General features: G+C 34.3%; 1 protein-coding gene across 5 annotated transcripts in view; it reads left to right on the forward strand.

Annotated features, from left to right (window-relative positions):
* The window catches only part of ADGRA1 (adhesion G protein-coupled receptor A1), a 281,000-nt gene that overhangs the window by 93,341 nt on the left and 169,235 nt on the right, over nucleotides 1–18,424 (forward strand). For all 5 annotated transcript variants that reach the window (XM_048060556.2, XM_067000767.1, XM_048060559.2 and 2 more), the window contains 2 exons: nucleotides 4,863–4,934; nucleotides 8,765–8,836. In XM_048060556.2, the coding sequence (XP_047916513.1) occupies nucleotides 4,863–4,934; nucleotides 8,765–8,836 (144 nt within the window). The remainder of the gene's footprint in view (nucleotides 1–4,862; nucleotides 4,935–8,764; nucleotides 8,837–18,424) is intronic.

Genomic DNA, 18,424 nt, shown 5'->3' on the forward strand with positions numbered 1-18,424 from the left:
ATTAATGTGTAAGATGATAAACTCCTAGCAGCTTGTGATAGTAGTAGTAAAAGACATGATATTTTTAGTAAAAGAACTCTCAGTACTTTCACCTGTGGGGGCATTATTTGCATATACATACAAATTATCTACATACATGTAGGAAGACAGGGCCTAATGGTTAGTATAATACTTGTAAGTTCAGACTTGAAGAGAAAAGGAAACTTTCCTTTATTAACTTACTATAACCATTGAGATTTTTAATGATGATAACAAGGTCCATTCTGTGTTCTTTTTCTAGTCAAGCTTAGGTGAGATCAGGGTATCATACAGCAAATACCTCTAGCAACTAAGAAAATTTGGGGGAATATATTTCAATATTGTAGTATTTTATTATTTTCTGCAGCTGTGCAGCCTTGATATAAATATTGCAGTTGTTTTGACTATAGCTAACTTCATGTAGCTTCCATCTATCTGTAATTGTAAAAGGCACTTGGTTTTGATTTATTTTCAGGTCATGCCACTAGATTTTGGGTCATGCCACACCACAAATAACACGTCATTCAGATTCAGAATAGATACTTTTAAGTTAGAACGCTCCATCAGAAATGATGCAAAACCATAACTGTTAGTTATAAATGCTTTCTTTTTAGGCTTTAACTGGGTCATACTGTGATGATTCAATGTTATGATACTGGGGTTCTTTCTCTTTTCTTTTACTTTTGGTTGACAGTAAAATCACTTGCATGGTATACATGCATGTGTGCCTGTGTGTGGCCCAGGCCGGGCTGCTGCTTGGCATGCCTTGGATCACGACCTTTTGCCAAACCTCAGCAGTAGCTCTTGGGGAAAAAATGTAAACATACAACCAAATTTACCCTGGTTGCTTTATGTAGCGTAGTGAAAGTCGATACTCATTGCTTCAACGCAACAAACTCTTTCCTAAATAAGAAAATAGGAGATGGTAATTATAATATTTTAATAAAATTAATTATGTAAAACATACAAGTGGGAGGAAAGAAAAGAGGTTCTCCTAATGTAGAAACAAGTACAGTAAGTAATAGTTGCGATCATTTTATTTATATATTTTAGTCATATTTTAGTCCTCCAAGGATGACAAGGAAGGAAACACCTATTTTGTTAGGCCAGAAGTATACGGAAACATTATAGAATAATAATAATTACTAAGAAAGTGCCAAGATTGTGGGTACTACAATTGTAATCATCTACAATTTTCTGAGAATATCCTTAGAGATATCTTATAATATCCTCTTCTTAGAATGACCTAGGTAATTTAAGTGTAATTTCCAAAATATGGAGGCCAGATGTCCTTGCTTGGGACAGTGCAACTGATGAACGCTTTTCCTTGAAATAGTCTTGCTTTTACTAACACTAAACGTGACATTTTTATTCCTGTAGAAGATAGGTTAAGATTAGGCTGTTTTTTCCTATGTGGTTACAAGTTATGGAGAAACGGAGCAGAGTTTCCATAAACTGGAACACAGAACATTTCAGTAAATGGAAGACCTTTTGTCTACGTGGTTGTTTTGACTGGCATTAAAACTTACCTGCCAACAGTCTGCCACTCATACTGATTCCTTTATGTTTGTTGTGTGTTGTTGACAGTGTTGGCTATAAGAGATCTAATACACTCCATCTAATTACAACTTGCAGAGCATTTAGATGAGCTGGCAGTTAACGGACAATGTGTGTAATTGGTGTAAAGATTAAAACTGTCAGTTTCCCCTGCCTGAAATGTGTGTATTTGCTCTGAACTATGCCTCTAAGTAGTTTTTCAGATGGATCCCAGTGTGAAGCATGAAATAAAGTAGCACAGATCCAAAAGGTCTATGGTATCAGGCTGTTTGTTATTGTCATTTTTTGTTTTATTTTGGTTTGTTTGTCTTTTAAGTTCCAAGAATACAGAAGTTCAGATAATGAGAACAGTGTCCTTTCATTCTTTTCCATGTGGCTCTTTTCTACAAACCAAAGAAATATCTTTGACTTCTCTGACCTGCTTTAGCATACTGCATAAGGAAAAGGGTCTGCATTTCATTCTTGAGGATATTGTCGGTAGCGCTGCCTAGAGAAAGCTGAGCCCTGATGTTTGGTGTGAACAGAATGAGAGTAGACCAGATGATTTAGTATGAATATTTGGAGGTTTATTAAAAAAAAAAAAAAAAAAAAAAGGTTTTGGCTCACGCAGTGAATAATCCTAAACCATCAAAGGAAAGTACACTCACATACACTCACATCAATAAACACTTGTCTTTGCAAGCCGATTGGACTCTGGAGAAGAGACTGCAAAAGTTTTGTACAAGCCTTTTGTTTAGGAGCAGGTATGGAAAACTCTGAGTTAGATGTCTGAAGGAATGATCACAATTTGTAGACCATATAAAAGCAGAAGAAAGATAATCTAGTAGCTGCTGCTGGTACCAGGGAGCCAAGATGAAAATGACCACAACATTAAAACAACAACAAAACCCGAAGTTTCTTCAATATTTAGAGTGTTTTTGTGATAACAAATATCATCAACTGTATTTCACTTCTGATTAGATCAGCAACTGTCGCTTTCATCCAAATCCAGCAGGAAGAGACAAAGCAAGCAAGAAAACTGCTTTGCCTGGATTAGGGAGTAGGGCAGAGTACCCACAGGTGGATGGCTGCGGTCCCTCTTTCCTCTTTGTTGTCTGTGGGGTTGTTGTGTTCTTTGCCAGACTGTCCATAAGAACCAGTGCAAGCACTAGGCTTGTCATCTGTGCTGTTGCCTTTGTTGTACTTACTGATTTCCAGGAGAAAGAAAAGAGCTTGGACCTATGTGTAAAGTTGTCAAAGAGTGTGCAGCTCTATCAAGGTCCTTTTCAAGCTTTTGCTCCTTTCTGGCACATTTATCTGTGCCCTGAACAGCTGCTTTCCTTTTCCTTTCCCCTCCCAAGTGCCATCTTTTCTGTCGCTGCCTCTGGCTCGTAACGTTCTTTGCTTGACACGCCGGGAAAGTTTATGGGCTTTTTCCCAGACTCAGGAGTAACAGGGAAAAGGGAACACTTCTGGGTTTTGTGCTTTCTACTGGCTTAGCATCCAGTGTTGTTGTGGCTCATATAAATAGTGCTTAGATTAGCATATTTTATTGGCATTGCATAATTAATGAATAATGATTTATTAATAAAAACAGCAACTGAAATAAAAGGAACTTTGGAATATCAAACAAGCTAAGATAATCAAAACATCAAACAACAAGCTAAGGTAAAAACAGTAAGAAACATCCACTGTTTTTTGCAGAGGCATGGCTATAAATTTTTCTAAATTGTTTCATAGCTTTATGAATCCTTGTTACTTCATTTTAAGTACTTAATCACAGACACTGTTAATAAGTAAACATGTATGGTCTGCAGTATTTATGTTTTAGAAAGACTCAAAACACAACTTATTGTTCCATTTAAGTTTTAAATATTTAGCTCCCTTCCTACCTTTCTCCTTTTTTTTTCTTTTTTCTTTTCTTTTTTTTTTTTTCAGTAATGTCACAAGATCAGGTGCACCACATACTCGGTTTCTGTCAGCTGTGCTTTTGATAGCCCTGCATTTCTTATAGGCAAGAGAGAACTTGTACATGAGTAATCTGAATGTCTTTTCACCTTCTTAAGGGGTTTGAGTGTTACATGATTCAAGCTGAAACCTGAACTTGACCTTTAAGAGTCTGAGATCTCCGCTAGGGACATATCACTCATCAGCATCACCACTAAAACAAAATGGATCTGATGCAGAAGTTTTTGAACTGTATTCAAAATTGCAAAAAAGATAAACAATATATATATATATATTTATTATTAGGAACTAATTGGACTTTCAAATTAAAATTTTTCTTAGTGTAAGCTAAATATTTGTGATAAAATATTGCCCTATTGAGTGTAATCACACCTAGTGGAACTACAGTTTCACCCAGTGTGCATTTTATTTGCAGTAAAGTAAATAGTCATAAATAAGGTGACTCACACAGCTGCTGATACATCCATCCTTTGGCAGTCAAGCAGTTGCTGGTATGTGCTGTAATATGCTGGAAGTGGCCAGTCAGAGAAACAATACTGATATTATTGCACACCAGTCATTCCCTATGAATTGTAAATTGTCAGAAGATGAACATTGACTCTACAAGAATTTACAGCGTTCATCTCCTAGGCCTGCTTATCTAATTGCACTGAAGGCATTTCCTCAGAGTTCACATCATGAAGAGTCTTGAGACAATTCAATAGTAAATCTCTGTGGGGACTGAATTGAGAGCAGTGTCATGGCCCCAAGCACTGTGCCAAGAGCAGATGAGATTGCTAATGCCAGTGAAATATTCTTTATCTGCACAACAACTGATCCTCTGGATTGTCACCAAGTACAAAATGAAGCACCTATCTGCCAAATATGAGAAATTGCTTGTATTTCAGGACAGAAACTTGACCTATCTGTTTATGTCTCACGTGCCAGCTGCTTTGCCTACATTAGGTGAAAATGAGAAATTTATTAAGTGCTAAGTGCATAGCACAATGAATAAGCAAACTAAAAGTCCCTTGTTTTGCTGACTATTTTATTCACTCATTGGTTAAAACATTTTTTCCTTGGGCAAGAGTGGCTGGTAAGCTTGTTTTGAAAATTACAAATAGGAGAATAATTAAAAACATTTTTTTTAGCACCTAATCTTTACTTTCTTACTTAGAAAAATATGTTTTCAGAAACTGCAAATGATGTAATGCTTTTAGTGTTATTATTTACGAGTTTTTGTTTGTTTTTTTTATGAAAGACAAAGGTTAGAACCCCATTACATTTCTCACTCGGTATGTACAGCAGTAATACGGTAGGTAAAGTGATAATTAATTGCTCCTCCTATTTTGTCTTTCTAGAGATCTGAAGAATAATTTGATTAGCACAATTGAGCCAGGGGCCTTCAATGGACTTTCAGAGCTGAAGCGCCTGTAAGTATTAATTCCATTTGAATTATTCTGAAAATTGCATTTGTATCAACATTTCTATCCTTGGGCAACTCAAATATGCCAACAAGCATATTAATAGCATAAGGACACTGGCTGTAGAATAGAAAATTATAGAGTATACTTTTTACATATACCATGCTTTTTTTTTCCTTTCCCTTCTTTTTTCCCCCTTTTTTTCCCCATTTAAATATGTTTGCTCTTCAATAAATATCCTAAAGAGTACATCTACAAACAAATCTAATTAGCAGAATTAAAACAAACCTTGATTTAGCAGACAAGACATCACTTTAGACATTCATCAGAACTAAAACTAAGTGGTGTAAGTAAGTGTAAACATTACTTTTTTCTATGATAAGTTTTTTTTTTTTTTTTTTTTTTTCATAATGTAAGATTTACTTATTTTTATCACAGGCCAGTTCTGTAAAATAAGTTCCTAGAAAGGAAACTTTATTTGTTTCAGAATTTGTCTACAATCTTATCTCTCACATTGACTTTGCTTGATATTTTTTATTAGTAGTATTTATTCATTTTTTTATTTTTTATTTTTAAAGAAAGAGACTTATGTAATTTATCTCCTGTCCATCATTCTTGCATTCCTCTCTCTGAAAATCTTGTCAAAGTGCTTTCAGAAGTACTGCTTGATTATTAAGCTATATTTGTAAGAACTTATCAAAGTTACTACATGTCTTTGAGGTGGGGCTTTTTCCTTTAAATTAACAAGGGCTAAAGACCCTCTGTAATTTTTCTCAACTTGAAGAAGAGGTGAGAAGAACCCTCTTCTTTATAATTTTCCAAGTGACTGCATCCAAATGTCTAAGAAGGCAGGCAGTACCTGCCAGAGGTCTGCCTAGCCATCATGTATGCTGTCTCATGTGTGAAGAGACCTGTGAGAAAATATTATTTTAGAGGAATGCTAAGATTTAAATGAGGAGTAATGCAAATCTACAGAAAAACAAATTTATGGATCATTCTGCTTTTTTGCTCTGAGGTTAAATTATCAAATTGCATGATGTAAATAAAAGATTTCCAGCTCTGATCACACACCTAGCAGTGAGTTTTAGTGTTTAATTACAAAGACACGATATGTATGAAGTCAGAGCAGCATATGCTTTTTTTTTTTTAATGCCATCAAAAATATAAAGTTGAAACTTTCTTGCTCACTCTGTATATAGGGATAACAACAAATGAAGTGATCAAAATGAGCTCTAATTATTGCTTTGGCCGTATACTCTAATAACACAACCCTGACCTCTGGTGGGAAAATCGTGAAACCTGTACAAGTCCTGGGTTGCACATTTGAAGACTGCACAGGTGAAGCCTTAGGTCAGCTACCGAAGTCCAAGAAGGTGAAGTCATTAGGCTTTGTGAAAAGTGACATTACATTTCTCTTCAGCAAACAAGGAATGGCTATGTTGCGATGTCTCATGCTAAATCTAAAAAGAAAAAGCAAAACAACAACAACAACAAAAACATAGCATTGTTTCTGGTATGAGCAAGTAACACTGGGAGCAACTGAGAGACAATGAGTTGATTCATTACTAGATTGTCGCATTTCATACAAGTCGCTATAGTTTCATGGTAAAATAAAAAAATCTCTGCACTCCGTTGTGCAGAGTAGCAGACAATTGAGCAAAAGCAATAAATAGTGTAAACTCTTGTTGAATGCTGAATACAATCATTACTTTATGACTGTACTTTACATTCATATCCTCTTATTTCACACATAAAATATAAATGATTCCGTGAAAAGTAGAATTTGATGTAAAATGGGCAATTGCAGGAGATACAACTATGGCAAGTCAGGCAGATAAACTGCAGGCTGTCAACATCAAAATGTTCTCTGTGAATAATTTGGAGAACTCTTATAATTTGTATTTGAATGAAAAACTGAATTATTTCAAGGGTTTACACAAAAAGGTACACACAAAATTGATGAAAATTGAAAATTTATGAAGCACTAGAATTACAGCACTTGGTTATTCAACAGGGGAGAGTTTTGGTTTCTCTAGCATCAATTTTACAAGTCAACATTATTAAGCTGGATGTCTTTCTCCTGAAAAGGAACACCAGTTTTGTACATTATGAATTGAATTATACCTAATATAATATGTATTATTCTGGAAGAATGCGCAGGAAGCAGTCTTTTCTTTTTGCTTTAAAAAGCAGGTTTTACAATATAGAGACTTCAGCCATGTACATGTTACTGTGAAAATAACACTGAAAAAGGCTTTGAGAAGAGGATACGTACATAGCCTTTTGCTTTGTTAAAAATACTATTTTGCTGTGTCACGTGTTGAGAAATATATACTTGTTTTGATTAGTGTAGGTGAAATTTAATCTTCCTACCCAAATTATGCTCCACACTGTGATGCGTTTTCTTCTGTACGTGTTCAAACTTTGCTTAGGCCAAAATAAAGCATTACCCAACTGAGAATTCTGTGTGGGTTCTTGTTTACTGTTTACCTCTTCTTATAGAAAGATAAATATGAATATATATGTGTTTGCCTTAAGTTTGCATGTTTAGGTCTTCTACGTAGCTTTCATTAGGAAAATTTAAAGAATAACTGCTAATGTGCAATTAATGCACTATATTGTTATCCAGATTATTTTCTTCAGCTGTTGTCTACTTAATATCCCTTATTAGCATTTAAGAAATATTTCCATTCTAATGCAATATTTCATCATTTAATTGCACAACAGTATATTCTTTGTCTGATGGTAAAAGCCTTTGTAGTGAATTCTGAAGAAATTGACTTTTCATTCTAGCTGATTGGATGTGTCTCCATGAAAGCAGCAACTGGATTTATCTTTATTCTCCTGTTTTGATTTTTGTGTTCTCATGTAGCAATAGAAAAATAGGGAATCCGCACAATGCAACAAAGGACTTAGAAGACTACCACTGGTTCTTTAACAAAAATATATTCAGAATGTTCAGATAAATTTTAACATTTTAAAAGATATATAATCACTTAAAATCCTTACATAACTGAAGTTATATAAAAACAATACTTGATAAGAAGGAATATTATAGTCAAAGTTGAAAATCAAACATTTGAAAATTAAACGTTATTTCAGAATACTCCAAGGGCAGTATTTCCATTGTTATCATAAGATAATTGTTTATACCTATTTTTCTCTCCTTTCTAGAAGGATTCTATGCATTTTGTTGTATGTATGAGTTGTACAAAAAGCGTTCATCCACCTTTCTGTAGACAGGAGTTACAGAACATAATGCTTTGCACCATTTGTAGTCTGAGACAGACACAGTATTTGTGTTAGAAGAGTTTGTCAAGTACTTAGCAAGACTGACCTTACTAGCTAAAACTTTAATTGCCCCCTGGTTTATGTGATTTCTTCAGCAAGAAATGATGTTGTCTATGATTTGAGGCATTAGTAAACAGTAAAAATGTCAGTCTTGGTTGAATGTTGCATACAATAAAATGCAGAATACATAACATTTTTCATTGGTAAACAAACAGATGCAAGTAAATTTGATAAGGAAAAATATTTTGAAGATTATTTATTTGTTACATAAAATCACATTTTAATGCAATTAGTATAAATTGGAGTGTGGTATGTTTAGTTGTGGAATATTGCTTAATAACATTTATTTAAAATTGTGAAAGCTGTTTAATTCAATTATACTACTGAAAAAGGCTTTATTTCTCACTTGTCTCTCTAATACCTTAGGCATTAAAATTAGAGACTCTGTGGTTATGTGGATGTGTATACAAATAACACAGAACTAATGTTTCACCATTATAATTATTATTATTATTATTTTTATGTATTTATTTATTTATTAATTTCAGGGATCTCTCAAATAACAGAATTGGTTGCCTAACACCAGAAATGTTTGTTGGACTTAACAGTCTTCATAAATTGTGAGTATAATACCATTCTTGTTTTAAACAGGAGAAATCCATACTGTTACATGGCCTACCTGAGTATAGTTGGCAATAAACTTTCATTATATCAAAATTAATTTCATATACTCTTCCTATAAAAACAAAGAGTCTCTTCTGAGCCCATGATTGTAATTACTTGACCTTTTGAGGTTGATATTTCTATTTGTAAATGTAAAATCTATCAGAACTCCAAAGAATTAAATTGAACATATTTCATTTTCACATTGTAAAGAGACTGAATGTGACATTTGTGTTTGCATGTCTTGGAAACAAATAAAGGTCAAGCACAAAAATGATGATTCACGAAGTTGAGATTTACACTGGTTAGAAAATGGATACATTGCTCTTTCTATCCATTAGAGATCAATTAGAATTTTATATATATTTTTTGTTCTTAAAAGTATTACAGAAGAATGTAAGTAAACAGAAAAAAAATGTGTATCAATTAAATCTGGAATATCAGGATAGTTCTGATAGCTTCAGAAATATCAAATTAGACTGTCCATTTAAGGTATTGTATTGTGCGTATTTTTTGTCATGGTACTTTCTAAGTCACTAATCTATCACATACAACTGCACCAGAACATGCAATCAATTTGCATATCCATAAACATGTCAGAGAGCATGTGTGATCAATAGATTTTCAGGCTATTATAGAAGGAGCAATCAGAAAAAATAAGATTATGATAGTATACCCAGGATGTTCAGTTTTAGAGAGAATCAGATGACTTGGAGAAAGGGATAAAATGTGCAATGGACAAGTTTGCTAAAGATATGAAGTTAATCAGAGCATTAGGCTGATTTTTGAGTTAATCAGGGTAAAGGTTGATTTTGAGGAAGGACAGAAGTAATGGACAAGACTCCATGACTTCACAGTAAAAAGGGAGATGAAATTTAGGTAAACATTAAGTGATACAAGGGAGGAAAAAAGACCAACTGTATGTTCTGGGCTAACTATTAAAACTCAGGAAAGATGTTTAGAGATTATAGTGGACGATGCCATGTAAAACATCTGCTCCGTACTTAGTATCACTTAAAAATATATATATAATAATAATAATTAGGCCGTAATATTAAAGGATGTGAGAACAAATCAGAGAACATGCATTCTACTAGACAAAAGCCAAGAACCTACAATTTGAATAACATGGGCAATTCCAGTCTGCTCAGCTCAAAAAGATGAACAAAACTAGAAAAGGTTCATAGAAAAAAAACAAAAAGAATTGGTGAGAGCTGTGGCATAGTATAGGGAAGTACTAGGAATAAATAAGTCGGTTGCAAATTTCCTGGATGGGAAAGGGACAATTGAGAGGAAAGGAAGTACGATACAAGACTCTAAAATTCTGAATAACATACAGAGACAAACAGCAACCAATTTTTCATCATCTCTCACAGTACAGAAAATACTGTGAGGCAAATGCGGGGGGGGGGGGGGGGACGACGACAACTTGTTTTGATTTTATTTTAACAAAAGACAAAGCTGTGGAACATGGAACATTTTGCTGCAGGATGCTGTTAAAATTTTTACATGAATTCAAGGGACTATGGACGTTATAAAATAAAAATCCCTGCAAGGTTACTGAATTTATAGAAGCCCTATCTTGTTCAGGAAAATATTAGGTCTCAAATATTTGGAGGCTGAAAAAATAAATGGAGGAAACAATATTTTGTTATACACTTGTCTCAACAGGATGCATTGACAGGATCCTGGTTTAAAAGGCCAGATCCAGGAGGGCTTTGTATTTTTATCCACATCTACCTTCATTCCTGAATGGGAAATCAATCCTGTACTGTGTCGTAGTATGTTACAAATGTCATACGTTATTTCTTCCTCTCCAGTCAGTTTTGGCATTTCCTCGGAAAAACAGGGAAATCTTCTCTTTCTAGAAAGATCTGCCATGAGGTCAAGATGACACTGGGTAAAAAGCCAAAATCTGGCATGCCTTGCTGATCACATTAATGAGAGTAACTACGCCAAATCTTCTCTGATGTAAACAAATGAGAACAGATTATAGGAAAAGCCTTGATAGCAAGTTGATGAATGGGTGGAGACAACCCCTCTTTTACTCAGACATGTTTCCAAAACTTGGCAAGCCCAACTCACCCTTGTGGTTTGCTGGGTTTCCTTTTGTGGTGCACACTGGATGTGACTGTGACTATGAAATCAGACTATCATAGAAGGTGTGTTTAATTCAAACTGCTGAAGCCACCTTATTAAATGGAAGGTGCTTCTAGACACTAGGAGTAACCTCATTAGAAACTGTTCAAATCCCTACTGTCTCAAGAAAACATCTAAAAATTCCATTCGTTAATCTTCCAAACTGTATCTTAAAAAACAATTAGAAGTTAAATACAGAATTTCAATCTTGTGGTGATAAGGAACAGAAAGTGACTCACGGTGAGTGTACAGCATTTGTTCTGTGACTGTGTTTGGCTGTATTATTGCTTTCCTCTGAAGATCAGAAATGAGTATGGCAGTCTATATCCATATCCTTTGCTTGTAGTAGAGATGTCAGAAAAGGGCATGTATGTCCACTAAAAGCCTGGTGGATTCCAGGCTGAACAGACCTCAGCATTGCTGTTTCCTTTTGTAAAGATTTAGGTATCCCTGCTCATTCTAGTATCCTAACTCAGTCCCTGTCCCAGTGTTTGTAGATTTTTTCTGAGTGTGCAGATCCAAAGTCTCATTAGTTCCCTGTATGTTATCACTAACACTGTGTTTTCTTGCACCTAGTCTTTTTGTGCATCCTAGGTAAATATTTATCTTTTCCTCAATATGGGGCTAGTTTTCATTTCCTAGCAGGTATAGGCTAAGGGCTTTCTTTATTGTTTTCCTCTGTGGCTCTGGTTTATAGCTGAAATTTGAATTATACCCTTCTTAATTGTAATTCTCAGGTGGCATTCTTGTTACACTTTTCACTTTGAATAATATTATTTAATGAGATTACTAGATTTCTCATCATCAAGAGCATTCACCTCTTGTACAAAGTGACTTCCTGGACAGGAGGAAACAGTCAAGTTGTACCAGGGGAAGTTTATATTGGACATTAGGAAGAATTTTTTCACAGAGGGTTTGGTCAAGCATTGGAAAAGGCTTGGAACCCCAGGGAAGGGGTGGAGTCCCCATCCCTGAAGGTATTTAAAAGGTGCAGATGTGGCACTAAGGGATTTATATAGTTTAATGATGGGACTTGGTAGGTCAGGTTAATGGTTGGACTTGATGATCTTGAAGGTCTTTGCTAACTGAGATGGTTCTATGATTCTATGGTTCTCTTAACATTGACCAGTTCTTGGTTTTGTTATTACCAGATTTTATTTTCATGTGTTTACATTTCTGAAACAGAATCATTAGTGAAAGCACTGAATAGTCACAGGATGATTTCTGCAGAACACCAGTAACATCTCACTCCCGTCCCTTCTATACTTCCCATTATTAGCTTGCAGTGTCTTAGAATAAATGCAGTTAGCCTCAGGGTCTTCATTTCTTTCTACATTTTTCTTTACGGATGTTATGTGCGTATGTCAGTGGAAAAAATGATGATTCTGGTAGACCTGTTAGCCTTACCTCACTTGTTTTGATGCAGTTACTGGGTTTTGAAAGAAAGAAAAATAGAAAAAATGTTGGGAAATTGCAAATGGAGGAAAAAATCAAAAGGCTTTTATTGAAGATGTATCATGTAAGCATATGAAAAGATCACGGATTTTCTAGTCAAGGAAAATTATTTATTGATTTTAGTATACATCTAACATGATACTACGTAAACAGGAAAAAAATAAATATACTAATGTCTTTTTTGACTGGGACTAGCCTAGAAGGTCTCTAGCTGCCCAGGTATTTTATGGATTTTAACTAGTTCTGCAGTTTACAAGTCATACTGTACGTGGTCTTAGGAAGAAAGATCATTTCTGGAATCTAATGTATGCTTTTCCCATAAATACATATAATCCAAAAGACCACCATTACTGAACAGATAGACATAGGAGTAATGAGATATACTTAGGCTATGTATAATATTTACTCTTTCTTCACTACTTATTTGTAATAATAATTGTTTAATATACTAACAAGCATTGTTTTAGCAGACTTTGCAAAGAGTAAGTTAATTTTTGGTAATCATAATCCCTTTCTGGATTGTTGCTAGCCTTTTCTGCTTATTATAGGATCTCTACTTCTTTGATCTTTTTAAAAATTGAATTCTTATTCATGATTTAAGATTTGGCTATTTATTCCCTTTACCTGTCTCCCAATTTTCTTATTTGGGTTTTAAATTGCCTTTATACAATCGATTACACTATTGAGGTTATCCTGTATTCCAGTACATGTACTTAAATACTTCCTCTCCAGTTACATTATTATTTTTTTATTATTATTTCAAAAGTCTGTCCTTTGGAAGTCAAAGGCCTAATCATAGATAAGTCTAAATTTCCCTTTCATCTCAGATACATCAGTTCATGATTGCTGTATCAAAAGTTATGCTCTTTTATATGGACTGTCCTCCCTACCAAACCAGAGTCAAAAGTAGCATTACTCTTGTTGGGTCAGTGATTATATTGTGAAGAATTGCAGCAGATCAATCAATGTGTTGCAGCAGATTATCATCTCAGTCAAGAGGAACTGATCCTTGCCAGTTGCTCCTCAATCTCAGAAATCTGATTAATGGCATAATGTTGATGATAATTATTTGAGTTGGTAATCTCAGTTTGCCTCTGATGTAAGAACTGGTGATTTTTTGGTGACTTCAGGCTGATGCCACCTGCTACCTTTCTAATACTTTCTAGGTCTTTCCCCACCTTGGAATTTTGTACACAAAAAGCAGAATCAAATTATTATAATGTGTAAAATAGAGTAAGTCACCTTTCTGTTGTTACTGATATCTCTGTATTATGTTTACTTATCATTTCAGGAGTATGCTCTCTGAAAATGGTATGGAGCAGCATTTACTTAATGTAACATCAGTGTATAGAATTGTACTAAGGAAAAGAAGACAAGTCCTTTAAGAATAAACTGGTTTCATAGCCACCAAGTATGGTTTAGATTACTAAAGGAGCACTATAAGGATATATACGTATACTCTAATTTATGCAGTTGTTGACTGTGGTAATTAAAGCTCTCCTGTGCTAATTTAACAGAGATGAAGTACAGAAGGATCTTTGCAGGCTGTTATCAAAACCAGTAGGGAGAGCCGTGAGTCCACTGGAAAGAGCAAAGGACATAAATCTTTATGCACCTTCTGTGAACTACAGAGATGAGGCTGCCTTGTACTCTTTACAAACACAAAATCAGGTGGAACAAAATGCAGTATGCTTGGCCTTGTAAAATCTAAGTCTGATTCAGCTGGAAAATAAAAAATGGCACAAGATCAGCTCTAGGCCTGAACTGACATAAATTTTTAATTAAATAATGTGATAAATATATCTAAACTCAGTAGGGTAAAGGTATGCTTAAATTCTTCACTAAAATGAAGGATGAAACTTGCCTGAACGTTCAGGAATAACGTAAGGAGTCTTCAAAGGGCTTGGTGATTTTGTGCAGTCTATTTTGTTCAGGACAGCTGGCTTCTTAAATTTATTTTATATAAAAAATAAAAATAAATCAGTATTGTTTTGAAAAGATGCACACATACAAAATCAAAAAAAAATCTAAGCTTTTTGATAATGTATGTAGAAAAAGTCTTTTAGTCAGATTATATTCAGGATGTATATTTTAGTGAATAGGAATTGAATTTCAAGTTACTAATGAAATTTAAAATTTCATACAGCTCTGCTCCTGAAATTACTGCAGCCAGTGAGTTGTGATTATGTTCCTTGAGACTGATCTAATTTTTACACCTTCTTGGATTTGATGATTTGTACTTGGAAAATGATTCCAAAATGCTTTCACATCATATGACAGTTGGATTTAACAGTGCATCAGACAGCATAAGGGAAGATTTGTTGTCTTCAAATATATTAGCTTAACGTTTTTGGCTTATATATTACCATTTGGCTGTGTTTATGCTGTGATAAGGTGCACATACTCTAACTAGGAGTGACATAATTGAATGCAACAAATCTTCCAAATTTCCTTTGGCCCCTCAGTGGCCATGTTTCAGTGCTTTGTTCCAGAATGATGTATGCAAATATATTTCTGGTAGGTAACAAGCTGCCATCCTCATTAATTCTGTTTATACCTAATCTAAATATCAAGAGCTGTGGAGTACTGGGGTGGTGCCACTGTACTGATATACCAGATTTCATTTTATTAGTCATTCATGTTAGCCCTTCAGGTTCAGAAATGTTGCAGCCTTAAACCTATTTCAATAGCTACTACTGTATCTTTCTTTTGGAAGTTCAAAACAAGCCTTCCTCTTTATTTCCAGTTGTTTGATTACAGTACATCTGATTTATTTGTCATCCTGTCTCTGAATCATCATCAGCAGTTAACTTTATGATAATATTACACCATAAATTCTCGTGTGACTTTGTAGCTGTCATTGGAGCAAATAATCCCTTTGTATGGTGCCAGAGATAAAGTACAAAACCAGTAACATGGTGAATTGTATGGACCCCATCTCAGTAACACAGTGAAAGCATGCACCAGAACCTGTCCTCTTTCTATTTCTGCTGTAGCTTTTTAGCTCTCGCATCCTAGTCTTTTTGCACAGATGATGAATCTGTCACCCTTGCATTCAGCCTCTGCTTTTTAATACTGCTCATAAAAGTGAAGCATGCTTCATATTCATATACGCCTGCTTCCACCTGTATTTTGCCTGAAAACAGTCCTTCAAGATACATTTGACTGTTTTATGGTTGTGTGTTATTTATATTAAAGCTTCTGGCAGAAGTGTTTTATTAATTTCTGTAAAAACACTAGAGTTTTTGGTATATGAAAAAATAACTGCAGGACCTTGTGCATAAAACTAAAATGGTTTACTTCTGATATAACAGAGAGCACATGTTTCTGTTAATGGAATAAGTTAATGGCATTGTAAGTGTTATCATCTTTGGAGTGCATTAATTTGTTACGTTTGAAATGTTTGGAAACTAGGTGATAGAGATGTTTTTAGAACAAATGTCCTTTTAAATCAAGCTAGAGTGGGGTTTTAAGGTATCTGAAATAGTGGAATTTCACAGAACTGTGGATATGGAGATATTTTAATATAGAATATAAACAGCATGTGAACCAAGAGAACCAAGAATCTGCAGCATGCTGCAGATATCTAGCTCAAAAGTGCTCAGTTATTGGGATGATTTAAGAATGCATCTGAAGATTTAGAGAAGAAGCTATTCCCAGTGCTGGAGATCCAGTCTTCTGTATTGTAACTAGGAGTTTCTTGGTCATATAACTGTATTTCTTTCTGACTTACACAGCCCTGTAAAGCATTTAAAAAGCACTGTGATCCTGGTTAGCTAAATTGCAATAGTAATATGGAAACTTCAAACCAGGTCATTAGCAGAAGAATATGAAAGAATGTGAAAACTGGTTTGTTGGCTTTGTTCCAACTTTAACTCAATTATTCCAGCACTTGGCAAAACCACTGAAGAAAAGGGTTACGTATTTCTCTGTCATGATAAAAAGAAACTACAGATCTGTTAGTAGAACATACATTTTCAGATTAACAAAAGTCAGTTCTGGCTAGGTATCTCTGTGTGTTTGGTAGGTCCTATGGAAAGTACGTAGATTCAATAGATGTAGGATGGGCATCATTGGCAGGTGCATAGCTACTATACATCTGCTCAACCCTGATATATCAGCCATGGAAATGATTCCCAGTTTCATCTTGTTTTCTAAAATATTGACCAGACATAAAACTTTGGTCCAACCAGAATTACCAAATTTCAGAGTTGATGTTCTTTTTATTTTGCTGTATGAAGTCTGGTGACCTATTTAAGGGAAAAAAGGGGATTTGCATAAAATTGGAAGTGTTGTCATATTGTAGTGGGGTATGGGATTAAAAAGAAACCCGTGTTTCTCCCACCTGACTGCCATCCATGCAAGGTTAGGCAGATTGCTTTCACTGTCCTTCAGTTCAACATGATTGTCCTCTGCCAGTAACTGTATACTACTGTAACAGCTTTCATATTAGTAGAGCTTCTTCTGATCTACTTCAGTGTGAATATTATCAGTTTCTGACTTAGCTGTTTTGAGGTCCCGGTTCACTGAGCTGCTGCAGCATATACCTAGTCGGGGCTTATGTCCAATAAGAATCAGTAGCTCCATTTAATATGAAGTAAAGAGGCCACCCACACTTCAAGATATATTTGAAAGCCCTTCCATTTCCAAGAGCTTTGCACCACAACTGTATTAAAGGTGCACAGTTAAATAAAATACTTGCAATGACCTCAATTATAGCAACAACTTATTGTCACTCAGTATAATGAGAAATAATTTAACTTAACTTAGCTGAGCCAATTATTTTTTCTGTATTAGCAGAGTTTTGCTTTAGGCTACCATGAAATTTCAAGTGTTCATTTTCATTTATTTTTTTTTTCTTTTTTGATTGGAAAAAAAATGCATTTCAAGAATTGTCTAGAATGTGAAAATAAGATTAATTATTGTTTCAAGAAGGCTCCATAACTTTATTGACATAATTTGCAACTTTGCAATGTTTTCTTTTGTTTATGAAGTTATTGATTTGTGTATCTGTAAATGTTTCTGTAGAAAGCATGCTTCATATTTCCGTTTTTCTCTGCTTTATGAAGTTGGTTCACATCTTTTACCTCTTGTTGGAACATTTGTCCTGATCTGAGTTTGGATATTCAGTTTAATGTATGTTCTTTACTTTGTAGTCATAAGTGTAGTAAAATCAGTGATTATAAAAACAAAATTTTCAATGAAAAAGTAATGAATCAATTCTCTTTGGCAGAATAAATTATTTTCTATATGTAACAAGTCTCCAGTGAAGAAATATGAAATTTCACCAACAGCTGAAATTTTGTAGCCATCCTTGAATTCAGATATGTAGCTTCAGGCGCTGGATAGAAAGGAATGTATTATCAATATTTCAAAATTACATAGTTCATGCTTTATGAAATGTTAAGCATGTACTGCACTGATTTTTGGTTTACTGATATAGAAAAAGGCAGTATTACTTGATATTAAGCATTTATGTTTTTTTATTGTTAGGACACTGGCACAACAATACTACTAAACTAGGCAATATTAAATTACATTTGTATGCAAGTATTCAGCTTAAACTATTCAAACATCAAGACCAAAAATATAGTAAAATAGTAGTTAAAATGGAAATGTCCTTAAGAATTTAAGGATGGGAAAGATCTGTTTATTTAAAGTCCTTTGCATTAAAACTGTTTAGTCACTTTGAAAACTCATTAGTATTCACATAAATTGCTTGAGTTCTGTGTTATTAAATTAAGATATTTTTATTTCTTTACCTTGCAGTGGCATTCTACATGTACAGTAAAATTATAACATAGGTCTCCCTGACTAATCATTGTATGAATAATTCCATTTAAATTCTAGAATATATTACTTCTATTAAATATGTACTGGTATTCCTGTTTATTAGACAGAGTGAATTGTATGTATACCTGCTGTGAAAATAAAAGGAGTAAAATTTCATG

This window comes from Anser cygnoides, chromosome 7 (genome assembly GCF_040182565.1).
Source record: "Anser cygnoides isolate HZ-2024a breed goose chromosome 7, Taihu_goose_T2T_genome, whole genome shotgun sequence".
NCBI lineage: Eukaryota > Metazoa > Chordata > Aves > Anseriformes > Anatidae > Anser > Anser cygnoides.